A 15,504-nucleotide genomic window follows, 5' to 3' on the forward strand; every position below is an offset into this window, starting at 1 on the left:
AGTGCTCTGGACCAGGGACAATGCTGGGATTGTGGACCCACCAGCAATTCCAAGATTGGATGACCTTGGAATTCTTTTCCAACTCCAACTCAATAATTCTGTCTGAGGTCCCTCTCATAGGCACCACCTCCTCTTTTTAGATGAGCACCACTCTTTCTGTGACCATCCTCCCCTATTTTCCCTTCCAAAATGTCTTTTTTTCCACATGGGAGGGAGCAAAGTCGTTCCCCATCTGTGGAAATGTTGTGAGCCAGGCTGGATGTTCCTCGTGCTGGGATGGTCAGGAATGCTTCCACAGCCATAAATTCCAGGAAGCATCAGGGGAATGTAGATGGGAATCCAACCATCAACCTTGACTGCCATGGGAACAGCTTTTCCTTAGCTCAGGAATTGGAAATCCCTCTGAACCAATGGACTGAGAATGGGAAAGGACGGGAAGAGGCTGTGAAAGATGAGTAGGGTGGAAAACTCTCCAAAAGGGGGTAAGTGTTCAACAGAGAGGACAAAGACACGAATCCTGGAAAACCACTGCTCTGGGAATACTCACAAACTGCGATTTATCCGCTGGAGGTGCTTCCGTGATGGATTTCAAGTCCTCCTCGGAGATGCGCTCCATCTCCTCCAGGGCTGACCCGGAGTACAGGACCGCGTCCTTCACGAAGATGCTGACGGCCCTCAGCATGAAGGACACAAACAGGTGCATGTGGATGTAGTTCCTAGTGCAGTGCAAACGTCTGGAAGAGGAGAAGAAGGATTGGGAAGTTCAGTCCAGCTGTTGGATGGAGCCATGGCCACTTCTGGCCCTGCAGAGCCCCAGCTCCTCCCACTGGCACCTCATGGGGAGCAGAGTGATGGTCACAGCTCCCTGCTCTCCCATAGGGTTGGGAAGTGGATTAGTACCTTCTCCAGGGACTTCAGGGAATCATGGAATGCTTTGGGATGGATGGGACTTCAAGCCCATCCAGTCCCACCCCCTGCCATGGGCAGGGACAGCTCCCACTGTCCCAGGCTGCTCCAAGCCCCATCCAACCTGTCCTTGGACACTTCCAGGGATCCAGGGGCAGCCACAGCTTCTCTGGGCACCATATGCCAGGGTCTCTCCACCCTCTCAGCCAGGAATTCCTTCCTAAAATCTTCTCTAACCCTGCCCTGTGGCAGTGCGAAGCCATTCCCCGCTATCCAATCCACTCCTGCCCTTGGATTCCAGAGGCTCCAGAACTAGGGGCCGCTGGAAACCTCACAGAGCTTCCTGTAAACCATTAATTTTTTTGTTCAGCTCAATTTAGGAGCAACTCCAACAGTAACTCGGGTGTGCTGGGCTGTTGTCCCTGTTTTCCTGGTGTAAATGTCATCCTTTGGAGCAGTCTGTGGGCTCCACAGCAATGGCAGCAGTGACCCCACAAATCCCAGTTGTAAAGCGCTTTAAGGTCCTTTTTGGAGGAAAAGCTTTTTTGGGGATGGTGAGAGGTGAATGGGTCAGAACCAGGAGGAAGAGGTGTATTTTGGAATCAGGAATCAGGATTTTGGGAAGAAGGAACTGACCTCTTGGGGTCCCCTCTGTCCTCTGGAGCTCTGGCGCCATGCCTGAATTTATGAATGGATTTATATTCCTCTTAAATCCCAATAATCGGCACTAATTAAAGGCTGTGGTTTTATCCCTTTTGCAGGATGTTATGATAACAACACCAGCTGTTCTCTGCACTTTTATAATCCAAATTACACCAAGTGGAACTGATGAGGTTTATTGAATGAGGATTGGCTTTGTTCCCTGCATTTGAAAGGAAGTCAATGAATCTCTGGATTATTGAGGATAAAATCTGGCTTGATCCCTGCTGCTGCTCTGATCCTTGGGATAAAGATGCTCCTGCACAGTTGCCCAGGTGATCTGGGCTGGAAATGAAGTGGGATAAAGATATGGATAAAGAAAAAACAGGAATTCTCTTGCACACGTGGACATGGAATATTTTAACAACCTTGCCAGTGTCCAGTGGGAAATGAAGTGGAGGGAAAAGGTTGGGAGAACAGGAGTGTGGTGTTGGGATGGGGTCTGCAGTGCCCTTTGGATTGGGTTTGTCATGGATTTGGGATTTGCTGTCCAAGCAAACCCCCCTGACACGTTTTGCTATCTGCTGAGAGCTCTGAGCACTTTCAGAGCCCAAAGCCACACATTTCATTCCCAGTGTTCCGTGTCCAGGGCTTGGCTCAAGCTCCCCAAATCCCTCTGCAGACACCACGTGGCTGTTTTGGCCCCCAGCAGCTCTTGTCCAGGCCCTGCTGTTTTTTTAGGAGAAGACATGAACAGACATCAAAGAGAAGCAAATCTGGGGCTCAGGGTTTGGGGTCACCCTGCTCTATGGGGTCACCAGATAAAACATTCCCAAAGGACAAATCCCTGGATATGGGTGACACCTTTCATCCCTCCCATCCCATGCTGTTTGTGCCCGCAAGAATCCCAGAATGGTTTGGGCTGGAAGGGACCTTAAATATCCCATTCCTACCCCAGCACCTTCCACTATCCCAGGCTGCTCCAAGCCCTGTCCAGCCTGGCCTTGGACGCTTCCAGGGATGGAAACTGCAACAGTGGAGTGAGGAATGGATAATGAGGGTTCAAAGTGGCATTTTGGGGTCTAAATCCCTTCAAAGGGCTGGTGGGAAGGGAGGGGACGCAATGGAGTCAGGAGGGTCATTTTTGGATCCCTGGGAAGAGCAGCAGTGTGAGGAGATTGGAGGAATCAGCCTTGGAGTTTTCCATCTCTTTCAACTGGTTCATCCTTCACAAACATTCGGACTTAGAGTGGGATTTCCCTCAGAGAACCTTATTTCTCTGCAAATCAGCCATCTAAAGCTAAGCCAGTCAGCTGCAGGGATGACAGGGACAGAAAATCCTGGACAGCATTCCAAGGGATTCCTGGAGATGCTCCTCCTCCCATTTACTACAAAGAGGGCCTGGAAAACTCCACCTGAGGGAAACAGAAGGAATTCCAAAATCCCACCCACCATCCCCCAGGAAGTTTGCCCTGGGATACCCTAAAACAGCCCAAATCACAGATGCCACCACCACTGGTGGCTTCCTGAACTGCGCCACCCCAATTTTTATCCTTCCGGAAAAACTCGCGGCTTCTCCGGTGTCGCTTAGGTAAAAACAGAGCCGCCTACCTGAAGTATCCCAGGATAAGGACAGCAACTGTGAGGGATCCCAGGGAGATGGAGTATCCAACAGTATAAATCAAATAGAGGCGATCAAAGACCTCCTGCAGCAGAAACGATGGAGAAAACAGCGTCACATGGGGAACGCAGCCCTCCTGCACCACACAACCCTGGCAGCACACAGAGCCCAGATCCTTCGGGAATCCCATCTTTTTTGGCAGTTTGGGAAATGGGGTTTGTGTTCCTTGAGGTGGGGAGGTGGGATTTTCTCAAGGGATTCATGATGGAATGGGGTTAATCCCATACCTGGGCGTTTCGCAGCATTTTCATCCCAAAGGAACCCAAAGTGGTTCCAACAAACCAACAAACTCCTGGCCCAATTCAGGGATCACTTGGGAATTTTCACGTGGACAAAATGCCTGCTCAGCTGGGAATTTGGAAGGAATTAATGATGGAGTGGGATTAATCCCATACCTGGGAATTTTGCGACATTTTCATCCCAAAGAAACCTGAAGTGCTTTACAAATTCCTGGTCCAGTTCAGGGATCACTTGAGAATTTTCACCTGGACAAAATGCCTGCTCAACATGGAATTTTGCAAGGCATTAACGATGGAGTGGGGTTAATCCCTTGCCTGGGAATTTCTCAGAGTTTTCATCCCAAAGGAACCCAAAGCGCTTTACAAACTCCTGGCCCTGTCCAGGGACCACTTGGGAATTTTCACCTGGACAAAATGCCTGCTGAGCTGGGAATTGTGCTGGAATTGCACAATTTAGCCATTGCTGGATGACTGATGTGCAGGCTGGGGGAGCGTAACCCACACCAGAAAACAGAGGAAGGAAATACTTTGGCTATGGGATAGGAGGAAAAAAAATCACCTGCATTTATTTTTCCCTTTTTTAAATCCCAAGCAGCCTCTGCCTGTGGTTATCCAATCCAGACACAACCTGAGCTTGCCAAAATCCCATTGGAAAAGGCTCTGTCACAGAAGAGTTCTTAATAATTAATCGTTTAGGAAGTTTTAGGTTGTTATTTTCCAAAGCTGGCCTTGGAACGCTGAGGTTTCCATTAAATATCGGGATATTTTCCTTGATCCTGCAGCTGAGCTCAGGGATTCCTGGAAAGGGTTAAAATGCCTGCCCCCATTCCAGCCTGCCCTGCCTTTCCCAGACTGATTTTAGCAAAAAATCCCAAAAAACCCAACCAATTCAGCATCTTTCTCCTCATTCCCTTTGACCTGCCCACGGGGCTGCAGTAACGTCAGGAATGCTGGGCTCTGAATGACAGCTCTGATTGGGATTTGAGGCTTGGAACGCTGTCCTGGAATGCCAAACCTCAGCCCTATTACATCAGAATCTGCAGATTTGGGAATGTTTCTCTGCGGTTTGCGCTGGAGGAGCGAAGCCCTTGCCAATATTAATTTACTGAGTGTGTCTGTGCGTATTTATGGGATATTTTTATAGATTTTTATAGATCTGTCTGTGCAGGCAGCAGGCCCTGAAAAGCCAAGAAGAAGAGATTTCAAAGCTTTCAGGGAAAAATATCCTGGTGTGATTTTCCTGCTGCCAAGCTGGAATCCTCCTGGAGCTGGAAAACGTTTGCCTCCATAGTAACAAATGAAATAATAATAATTAATAATAATAGTAATAATAATCTCACTCCAAGGTTGGAATTTTCAGTAAAACAAAAGTTGTGAGGCCTTAACAAAACATCCCTGAGCCCCATTCAGAAATTTCACTGGGAAGATCCACCTTCCTATGGGCGGGAATGTCCTTGGGAAGAGCCTCTGGATTGGCAAGAGGTCTTGGAAAGTTGAGTGCTCTGATTGACCACAGGGCCTCTCTTTGAAAGGAGGTTGAGCACCAAGAGCCAAGGCACAGAAAGTCTCTCCTGGAGCCCTCCTTGGAGGAGGAGGTGCCCCAAATCCCACCTGGAGTCACTCTGGAAAGCCCTTCGGAAATGAGATTTCTTGGAGGGGGTGCTCAGATCCTTGGAGCATTCAAAGGGAAACCCTTTAGAGCAAAAAATTCAGGTTCTCCAATTCCACTTCCCCCTCACTTGGAGTTCTCAGGAGCTTTTCCTCCCTGGGTTTACCCACGAGCGGACAATATCTCCAAAGGAGTTCCATGTATCCCAAAGGAGGTCCCAGCTCCATGAAAACCACAATGAACAACCAGGAAAGATCCTCCAGGTAGGAAAATATTGAATGATCTGCCAGCTGCAATGACGATCTCCATGGTCTGAGGAGCGTCCTTAGGGACCTGAAATGGATGGGAAGTTAAATAATTCCCAGAAAACTGCAAAGGCCACGATGGCCAAGCCATGGACACAACCTGGAGATCCATCACTCCAGCAGGTTCCCTGGAAGTCTCCTGGAAGTCCACCCTGAGGAGAGACTGACCATCCCTGGTCATCCCTTGTTGGAAGAGGCCAAACCTGGCCTTGCCACAATATCCTGGTCTATAACTTGTGGCAACTAAACCAATGTGATTCAATTTAATTATAATTTAATCAGAATATTCAGGGCTTTGAGCAGCATGGGCTGGTGGAGGTGTCCCTGCCCATGACACAGAGTTGGAATTGGCTGGAATTCAAGGTCTCTTCCAACCCCAATCAATTCAGGATTCCAGGATTCTATGAATTAGATTCCTGCAGGAACCCTCCACTCTTTTAACTCTTGCCATGTGTGCAAAAGGAAAAGGAAAACCAGACAGAGGAGGAATTTTCTGGTGGCAAATGCTGTCCTGAGTTTCATGGAGCTGTGCCCTCTATCCAAACTTTTCCTTTCATCCTTTTTATTCCCCTTTAGGACTCAAGCTGTGAAGCTGGGAGGGATCCAGTGTTTTTTGAGGAATGGGAAGGCTGTGAAGGGCGAGATCAGCAGCACAGGGAAGCATAAATAAGGATTTCCCAGATGGAATTTCTGCAAAATTTCTCTCAGCTGCTGATTCAGGTGTCGTTAAGGACACGTTTGGAATGGGGGGTTTGCTGCTTTGAGCGATAAACAAAGACAGAAAATCTCTGTCCTTGTTTTTCTTGTATTTTGTAAACAGGAAAATGGGACTGAATAAAAAGATAAATGGGATATTCACAAAATGGGATAGTCACAAAATGGGATATTCACAAAAGGCACTGATTTCCAAAGCCTCAGGGAAAACTTTGAGTGTTTTTGACCCTGTTCCCACAGGACTCTGTTCCAGAGATTCCAGGCCCTTAAATCCTCCCAGTCTGGGATCAGCTCCCACAAAAGACCCCCAATTTAGCTTCAGACACTCCCATTTACTCTCAGACACCCCAATTTAGACATGCATGTCCATAAAAATAATCTTTAAGCTCCTTTTCAACCCAAACCATTCCAGGATTCTCGGATTCTGTTTCCAGGAATGCACCAGACCAAATCCATAGGCATGGAATGAGAATGGCACCTTGGGGTTAATTGAAATTATGAACAAAACATCTCCCAGATAATTTTTTTGATTCCTCCACAGACTTTAAAACCTCTGCCTGTGTCCTGCTGTAAACGCCTGACACTTTGCTGACATTCCTTTGTGGAAACCGGGAACAAAACAATCCGAACCCGTTCCTGTGCCGTCACTTTGAGGCTCCACAAAGTTGTTTGCTTTTCCCAGGACCCCAGAGAGCTCCAGGACTGCTGCTAGGAACAATGGGGTTTAGATAAAGCAGCCCTGCAACACGCTGGGCCCTTCCCATTGTGTTTGGAAGGGGACGGATTCTCCAGGCCCCTCCGAGTTCCCGGGAAGCCGTCAAACCCTCACGCTACAGATGAGCAGGAGCAAATGAAGACAGGATTGGGGTTGGATCTGAGCATGGCCCATCCTGCTGGTGGTGGTTCCCAAGCTGAGCCAACCTCCCAAGTTGCTGGCTCCGACTCCCCTTTCCCGGGATTTCGGGAGGTGGAGATCCCATTCACCCTTCAGCTCACCCTTGGAAAGAGGATGGGTTGGACCTGCTTTAAAACCAGCTGTGTTTGGCATCCCTGTTCTTTTGGGGGGAGATGGGAATTAGGGGAAATTCCTGGGTTTTGACCCAAACATGCCATTGCTGCTGCCACTGTTGGAAAAAGTGCCCTGAAAAATGATCCTGCTGCTATTGGCTGGATGTGTGGAAGGTAAGGGAGCCACATTCTGTGGTTGTATGGAATTTGGGGAGAAATGGCTAAAAACCTGCCTGAGGTTCATCACTCATCATTTGTGCTGCATTTTATCCAGAGATTGAGGAGCTCCAGGAATACAGGTCACGCTCCCTCCTGGTTATAGGGGAATTCAGGGAACAAAGGAGAAGGGCCAGGCCAAAGATCCTTTTAACTCTGCTCCTTGTCTCCTTCATGGCCAGGAAAGGGGTGCTTAGGGAAGAGTGTGGAAACAGAACAAATCCACAATAAATATGAGCTGCTGAAGCAAATCCAGAGGAGGTCACAGAGTTGCTCCAGGGCTGGAGCCCCTCTGCTCTGGAGCCAGGCTGGGAGAGCTGGAAATGTTCACCTGGAGAGGAGAAGCTCCAGGGAGAGCTCAGAGCCCCTGGCAGGGCCTGGAGGGGCTCCAGGAGAGCTGGAGAGGGACTGGGGACAAGGCATGGAGGGACAGGATGAGGGGATTGGGTTCAAATTGAAAGAGAATCGATTCAGATGGGATATTGGGAAGGAATTCCTGGCTGGGAGGGTGGGGAGGCATGAGAATGGAATTCCCAGAGCAGCTGTGACTGCCCCTGGATCACTGGCAGCGTCCAAGGCCAGGTTGGACGGGGCTTGGAGCAGCCTGGGACAGTGGGAATTGTCCCTGCCATAAGGGACAAGACCACCCAGTGGCACCCTTGCCATGGCAGGGACAACCCCCACTATCCCAGGCTCCTAACCTGGCCTTGGACACTTCCAGCTGATTGTTCCCTCCCTCTTTAATATTATGTGGAAGGAATTTGAGGAAACACTTCCCTGGATTGCTTCATCCCACCTGGCTAAAGGAGGATTCAGCCTCCAGGGCTGTCAGTTCCCATCCTGCAGTGGTGATTTTCCCCGAAGATGCAGCCCAGGAGCTGTTGCTCCCCGGGCAGTTATGAGCTGTTAATTCTGCAGGCTCTGATGGCTTTAACATACTTTGCTCTTTGCAGAGAGCGGTTTCCGAGCTGCTCTGTGTGAAATAATCCCCATTTATTCGGGGCAGGACACCAGCTTGCTCTGGAGCCCTCTGTTTGCTGCTTTGGCCAATCTTAAAATTATCCCAGCATGGCTAAAATGGGAAAACTCCCCACCTAAACAAACATCCCTGGCTGGAGATGTGTGCATGCACGTGGTGTTTATTTAGGTGTGGATATCTCCAGCTATCTATAGGTTCAGGCCTATTTCCAGAGATAGCCAGCAAATCCATATATTTATAGCCACAGACAGTTGGTTTTCTTTTTTTTTTTTTTTCTAAAAGCCCAGTTTCTTAAAATTCCCTCTGGTTGCATCTGCTCGGAGTCAGACACGATCTCCTGGCAAAACCTTGGGTAAATGCAGCTGTTGGTGGTGACGCAAAGATGCTGCTCCCCAGGGAGGGAAATAATAATAGAAAACCATCTCTCGCTCAAGACAACAGCTCAATGTGGCCAAATTCCCCTGTTCTGACATCTCTGGACATATTTGCTCCATGAAAAAGAGATATCAAAGGAAGATTTATTAATCCCAGGGCTGCAGAGAAACATTTAAGTGTGACAAGAGGCCTTGTGTGCTCTCTGTGAGTAAAGGCATCAGAACACTGAGGGAAAAAGTACATTTTTCCCCCTCTCTTTTATTTCCAGAGTGGTTTTCATAGCCCAAGGCCCAAGAGACCTGCAGAGGATGCACAGATAGTGCTTCATTTGTCACCAGAATTCAGCCATTTCTGTGATTAAACCAGGGAATTCCATGACAAGGTACAGAATCACTGAGGGCAGGCCTGAGGAAAAGTTGTCTTGCAAATATAAGGATAATAGTAATAATAATATTAAAATTAATAAAGAGATGCTGTTGAAAATCTACTCCATGAAAGAAATAAGTTAAAGGAAGTTTTATTAATCCCAGAACTGCATTGTCACATTTAATGTGACAAGAGGCCTTGTGTGCTCTCTGTGACTAAAGGCACCAGCACACTGAGGGGAAAAGTGCAATTTTTTCCTCCTCTTTTATTTCCAGAGTGGTTTTTCATAGCCTAAGGCTCAAGAGACCTGCAGAGGATGCACAGATAGTGCTTCATTTGTCACCAGAATTCAGCCACCTCTGTGATAAAATCATGGAATTTCATGACAAGGCACAGAATCACTGAGGGCAGGGCTGAGGAAAAGACCTCTTGCAAATACAAGACTAATAATAATAATATTAAAATTAATAAAGAGATGTTGTTGAAAATCTACTCCATGAAAAAAAAGATATCAAAGGAAGATTTATTAATCCCAGGGGTGCAGAGCCACGTTTAAGTGTGACAAGAGGCCTTGTGTGCTCTCTGTGAGTAAAGGAATCAGAACACTGAGGGAAAAAGCACATTTTTTCCCCTCTCTTTTATTTCCAGAGTGGTTTTCATAGCCCAAGGCCCAAGAGACCTGCAATGTATGCACAGATAGTGCTTCATTTGTCGCCAGAATTCAGCCACCTCTGTGGTAAAATCAGGGAATTTCATGACAAGGCACAGAATCGCTATGAGGGCAGGGCAGGACTGAGGAAAAGACCTCTTGCAAATACAAGGCTAATTAAAAAAAAAAAAAAGACAACAAACCAATAATAATAATATTAAAATTAATAAAGAGATGTTGTTGGAAATCTACTCCATGAAAAAGAGATATCAAAGGAAGGTTTAATAATGCCAGGGCTGCAGTGCCACATTTAAGTGTGTCAAGAGGCCTTGTGTGCTCACTGTGACTAAAGGCATCAGCACACTGATGGGAAAACCTCATTTTTTCCCCTCTCTTTTATTTCCGGGGTGGTTTTCATAGCCCAAGGCCCAAGAGACCCGCAGAGGATGCACAGATAGTGCTTCATTTGTCACCAGAATTCAGCCACCTCTGTGATAAAATCAGGGAAGTCCATGACAAGGTACAGAATCACTGAGGGCAGGCCTGAGGAAAAGACCTCTTGCAAATACAAGTTTAATAATAATAATGTTAAAATTAATAAAGAGATGTTGTTGAAAATCTACTCCATGAAAAAGAGATATCAAAAGAAGGTTTATTAATCCCCGGGCTGCGCTCTCTGTGAGTAAAGGCATCAGCACACTGAGGGGAAAAGAACATTTTTTTCCTCCTCTTTTATTTCCAGAGTGGTTTTCATAGCCCAAGGCCCAAGAGACCTGCAGTGGAATGTCACAATCATTCACAGTAATTGGACTGTCACAATAATTCAGCCACCTCTGCGATAAAATCAGGGAACTCTGTGACAAGCCACAGAATCAATGAGGTGAGGAAGAGAGCTCTTGCAAATATAAAGTTAATGATAATAAGAATAAAAAAAGATAAATAGATATAATTAAAAAGCATTTGTTGATCAAGAGACGATTTAAAAGCTGGCAGAAACATAAATTTTTTCTGTGTTCTTTGCCCTGGGTAAGCATCACTTCAAGTAAGACCAGCCTGGTCATTTAATCTGAACAGTGATGATGGTTTAATTTGTCTTAATAATAAATATTATTCTATTCACCTTTGCATCTATAACAGAAAATTCCTGGCAGAAGATGCCTCAGCTTTGGCTACAGGATAATGAGGATTGAGATTTTGGGATGGGTTAGTAAAACAGCTCCTTAAGGGAAAGCTGATGAGGAGCAGTAATTTTCCAGGAGGTTGAGAATAAAAACGAGGTGACACCTCCTGTAAATGTCTCTGCTGGGAAGCACAGCCTGAGTCCCCTGTGCTGTGACATCTCTGTTGTTGGAACCCTGGATATTGAGAATTTCAGATTTCTGTGCTGCCAGGCACTGACCCCCAAGAGAACACTGCACTGACCTGAGGCCGTGGAGAAGCTTCCAGAATGGAGTGACAGAACTGGGATTGTGGGTGTGGAGTTTGGATAGAAGTGTGTGATACCACAGGGTGGGAAACTCAGAGTTTAAGGGTTTAGAATATAGTAATGGATATAAAGCAAGATGGAGGTTTTAGGGTGGAGACTGCTCCTTCTTCTTCTTCTTCTTCTTCTTCTTCTTCTTCTTCTTCTTCTTCTTCTTCTTCTTCTTCTTCTTCTTCTTCTTCTTCTTCTTCACCTTTTTCACCTTCTTTTTCACCTTCTTTTTCACCTTCTTCTTCACTTTCTTCTCCTTCTCCTTCTTTTTCACTTTCTTCTCCTTCTCCTCCATGGGTTTGGGTGGTTTTGTGTAATTGGATAAAAAGTCCCCATTGCAGCCATGGGTGGTTGGTTATTGGGTTAAAAGTGAAAATAATTGAGGTGTCATTTCTTAATTGGACAGTTGATCCTTCAAAGACCTTGCAGAGAGAGATGGGGCTCCATTTTTAGTTTGTTGGAGTGAAGTGCTGCAGAACTCAGGGTTTGTGAGACTGTGACAGAGATAAGAACTGATAAACATCTGAGTCCCAACAAGAAACACCATCTCACACATTTAATCCCAACCTTGGCAGAAAAAGAAGCAAAGACTCCTCGCCCTGTGACCACTCAGGGGACACAGACAAAGTCAGGCACATCAAACCCACCACAGGAGATTTTGCTTTCAGCCTTTTAAATCACCCTGGAGGAGGAAAGTCTCCATTTCTTCCTTGAGGTGAAAATAAAAATAAAAATGTGCAACTCTGTTGTTCTTTGTGCCCTTCCTTTAGCAAGTCACCCTGACAAGTTCTGACAGTGGGAAGTTTAAAAGGAAGGATGTCCTTTCCCTAGGGGAAATCTTGGAAATCATCTGGACCATTCTCACCCCAGGGTGTGGGATGGGGGAGATGATTTCAGAGAATTCAAAAGTTTGTGCACTGATCAAGGTGCTCCATGACCCCAACACCTGCTTCAGGACCTTCCCAGAAAACTCTGGGGCTGAAAGAGTTCTTTCCACTATGAACTGGGAAAATCCCACCAAACTGGTTCTAGAAGGGAACATCATCCAGGCCTTTGCTGGAATGGCTGGAGCAGCACCCAGGGACACAAGCTTCTGTTCCTTGTCCACATGAGAGAAAACACTCAGTAGCTCCAAGAACTCATTTCCTCCTTTCCCTCATTTCCTTATTTTCCTAAATCATTGCATTCATGAGTTGCTTCACTCTTAAAGAGAAAAAAGCAACAACAACAAAAAGCAACAAAACCCCCCCAAAAACAAAACCAAACCAAAACAAAAACCAACCAACCAACGAAAAAAAGCTAAACTAAAAAACCAAACAAAACCTAAACAAAAACAACCCCAACTCCAAAAAGCCCTACTCTGTGGTTAAATTTAAAATTAAGAACATTGTCCCAGAGGGCCCCTGGATGATCCTCAAGGAAGCTGTGGTTAGATCCTTATCTCAGCTGTCTGGATTAATCCTCCCTGCAGCTGATCAGTTCCTGATGCCAGGCCCTGTGTCCAAGGGGACTCTTCCAAGAGCCTCTGGAAAACCAGAGGGTTTGGGTAAATTCTTTGGGAATTACAGGTGCGTGTGGGTGGGAACGTCATTCTCTGTGGGACAAGGAGGTCACATCCTCCCAAGGGACCCCAGGGACAGCTTTGCTGTCACCTAAGCACGGAATTCCTTCCAGACTTCCAGCATTACAGAGCCCCAGGCTGGCTCACAGGGAAGAAGGAAATTTCTGGCAGCTGCTATTTTATCATTATCTGAATTTTTGTAAATTTATGGTTCACGGATTTATTAATTTTTTTCCAGGAGCACTCCAGACCCTCACCATATTTTAAACCCTTTTATAACTTTGGAGTGTTGTCACTGTTTCCAAATTTTGACTACACCAGAATTAATTCAAGATCATGGAACACTAGTTAGATTTGGGTGGGAAGGGACCTTAAGGATCATCCCATTGCCACTCCCTGCCAGGGGCAGGGGCACCTCCCACTGTCCCAGGCTGCTCCAATGTGGCCTTGGACACTTCCAGGGATCCAGGGGCAGCCACAGCTGCTCTGGGCACCCTGTGCCAGGGCCTCCCCCCTCCTCAGCCAGGAATTCCTTCCCAATATCCCATCTAAATCTACTTCTTTCAGCTCAAAGCCATTCCCTGTGTCCTGTCCCTCCATCCCTTGTCCCCAGTCCCTCTCCAGCTCTCCTGGAGCCCCTCCAGGCCCTGCCAGGGGCTCTGAGCTCTCCCTGGAGCCTTCTCCTCTCCAGGCTGGACACTCCCAGCTCTCCCAACCAGTTGCTCTGGGTTTGATTCCACATGTGTTTGGACATTCCCTCAAGGAGACAGCCACAAAAACATTGGAATTTTTGATAACAACCTGGCAGCAAAATGATTTCCTGCTGTGGCAGAAGGAGTCTCAATGCCATGGAACAACCTCCAACCACTTCTGAGCGTCCCCAAGACCGCTCCAATTTTCCCCAAGATCCCTTCAGGAATGGGACCATGGCAGCTGCAGGAAACTTTTCTGCATTTGAGGACAATTTTCCAATCAAATCATTGCCCATCAAAGCACGATGTGGCTTTGGCAAGCTCAGGACGGGTTTCCAAGAGGAGGAAGATGAGCTGGAGCTCATCTGGGGTTTTAAATGAGACAGAGGTCCGTGGGTTAGCCCGGCGTGAGGCCAGGAATTCCTGCTGTGTGCAGGAACGGGAATGCCTACCCTTTCCCTCGTCTCGTTGGTGAGGAACTTGGCGCACTCGCTGTAGTTGGCCCAGGTGCGGTTGTTGCCTGGGACCAGCTCCCAGCTCCCGTTCAGGTCACACCGGCGATAAGCGTGGCCTGCCGAGAGAGAGAGAGGAGACACGGAATGAGTGGGAAAATGGCAGGAAATTCATCCCAAATTCATCCCAAACTCATCCCAAATTCATCCCGAACTCGTCCCAAATTCATCCCAAATTCATCCCTGCCAAGAGAGAGGAGACATGTAATGAGTGGGAAAATGGCAGGAAATTCATCCCAAATTCATCCCAAACCCATCCCAAATTCATCCCACATTCATCCCAAATTCATCCCTGCTGAGAGAGAGGAGACACGGAATCAGTGGGAAAACGGCAGGAAATTCATCCCAAATTCATCCCTGCCGAGAGAGAGGAGACATGGAATGAGCGGGAAAACGGCAGGAAATTCATCCCAAATTCATCCCTGCTGAGAGAGAGGAGATATGGAATGAGTGGGAAAAGAAAAGGAAATTCATCCTAAATTCATCCCTGCCCAGAGAGAGAGGAGACATGGAATGAGAAGGAAAATGGCAGGAAATTCATCCCAAATTCATCCCTGCCAAGAGAGAGGAGACATGGAATGAGTGGGAAAATGGCAGGAAATTAATCACAAATTAGTGGAAAAATGGCAGGAAATTCATCCCAAATTCATTCCTGCTCAGAGAGAGGAGACATGGAATGAGAAGGAAAATGGCAGGAAATTCATCCCAAATTCATCCCTGCCCTGAGAGAGAGGAGACATGGAATGAGAAGGAAAATGGCAGGAAATTCATCCCAAATTCATCCCTGCCAAGAGAGAGGAGACATGTAATGAGTGGGAAAATGGCAGGAAATTCATCCCAAACTCATCCCTGCCCTGAGAGAGAGGAGACATGGAATGAGAAGGAAAATGGCAGGAAATTCATCCCAAATTCATCCCTGCCCTGAGAGAGAGGAGACACGGAATGAGTGGGAAAACAGCAGGAAATTCATCCCAAACTCATCCCTGCCTAGAGAGAGAGGAGACATGGAATCAGAGGGGAAATGGCAGGAAATTCATCCCAAATTCACCCCAAATTCATCCCTGCCGAGTGAGAGAGGAGACATGGAATGAGCAGGAAAGCAACAAGAAATTCATCCCAAATTCATCCCTGCTGAGAGAGAGGAGACATGGAATGAGTGGGAAAATGGCAGGAAATTCATCCCCAGGTGGAGCCTGTTATAGGATGCATATATTATAATATTGGCTTTTCACAAATACTGAAATGGATTTTACGTGTGTGGTGTTAAAGGAACTTTGCTATAAAGACATAATTTATAAAGACATAATTTTTATTTCTCTTGTTAATCATGCTCACCGAAATAGCTGATATCAGTGTGCTGGTGATAAAATGCCTGCTGGGATGGGATAACACCCAACGCACGGTGGGATGGGAATTTGGAATTTCCTGTGCTGTGGGTGGGAACGTCACTCACTCACCTTTGTGGTTGAAGTCGTAGATGTACTCGGGGCAGGGCATGGCCACCACCTTGCCGGGCACGCCCTCGGGCCAGCACACGATGCCGTCCCACTCCGGAAGGCAGAATCCATCTGTGGGAGAG

General features: G+C 47.0%; 1 protein-coding gene across 1 annotated transcript in view; it reads right to left on the reverse strand.

Annotated features, from left to right (window-relative positions):
* PTH1R (parathyroid hormone 1 receptor) overlaps positions 1 to 15,504 on the reverse strand; it is a 95,284-nt gene that overhangs the window by 21,631 nt on the left and 58,149 nt on the right. Inside the window, exons 3-6 of the mRNA XM_058808732.1 lie at positions 15,383 to 15,493; positions 13,866 to 13,984; positions 3,157 to 3,251; positions 548 to 734 (exon numbers count right to left, since the gene is read on the reverse strand). Coding sequence (XP_058664715.1) covers positions 548 to 734; positions 3,157 to 3,251; positions 13,866 to 13,984; positions 15,383 to 15,493 — 512 coding nt within the window. The remainder of the gene's footprint in view (positions 1 to 547; positions 735 to 3,156; positions 3,252 to 13,865; positions 13,985 to 15,382; positions 15,494 to 15,504) is intronic.

The sequence above is a fragment of the Ammospiza caudacuta genome, chromosome 1 (assembly GCF_027887145.1).
Source record: "Ammospiza caudacuta isolate bAmmCau1 chromosome 1, bAmmCau1.pri, whole genome shotgun sequence".
NCBI lineage: Eukaryota > Metazoa > Chordata > Aves > Passeriformes > Passerellidae > Ammospiza > Ammospiza caudacuta.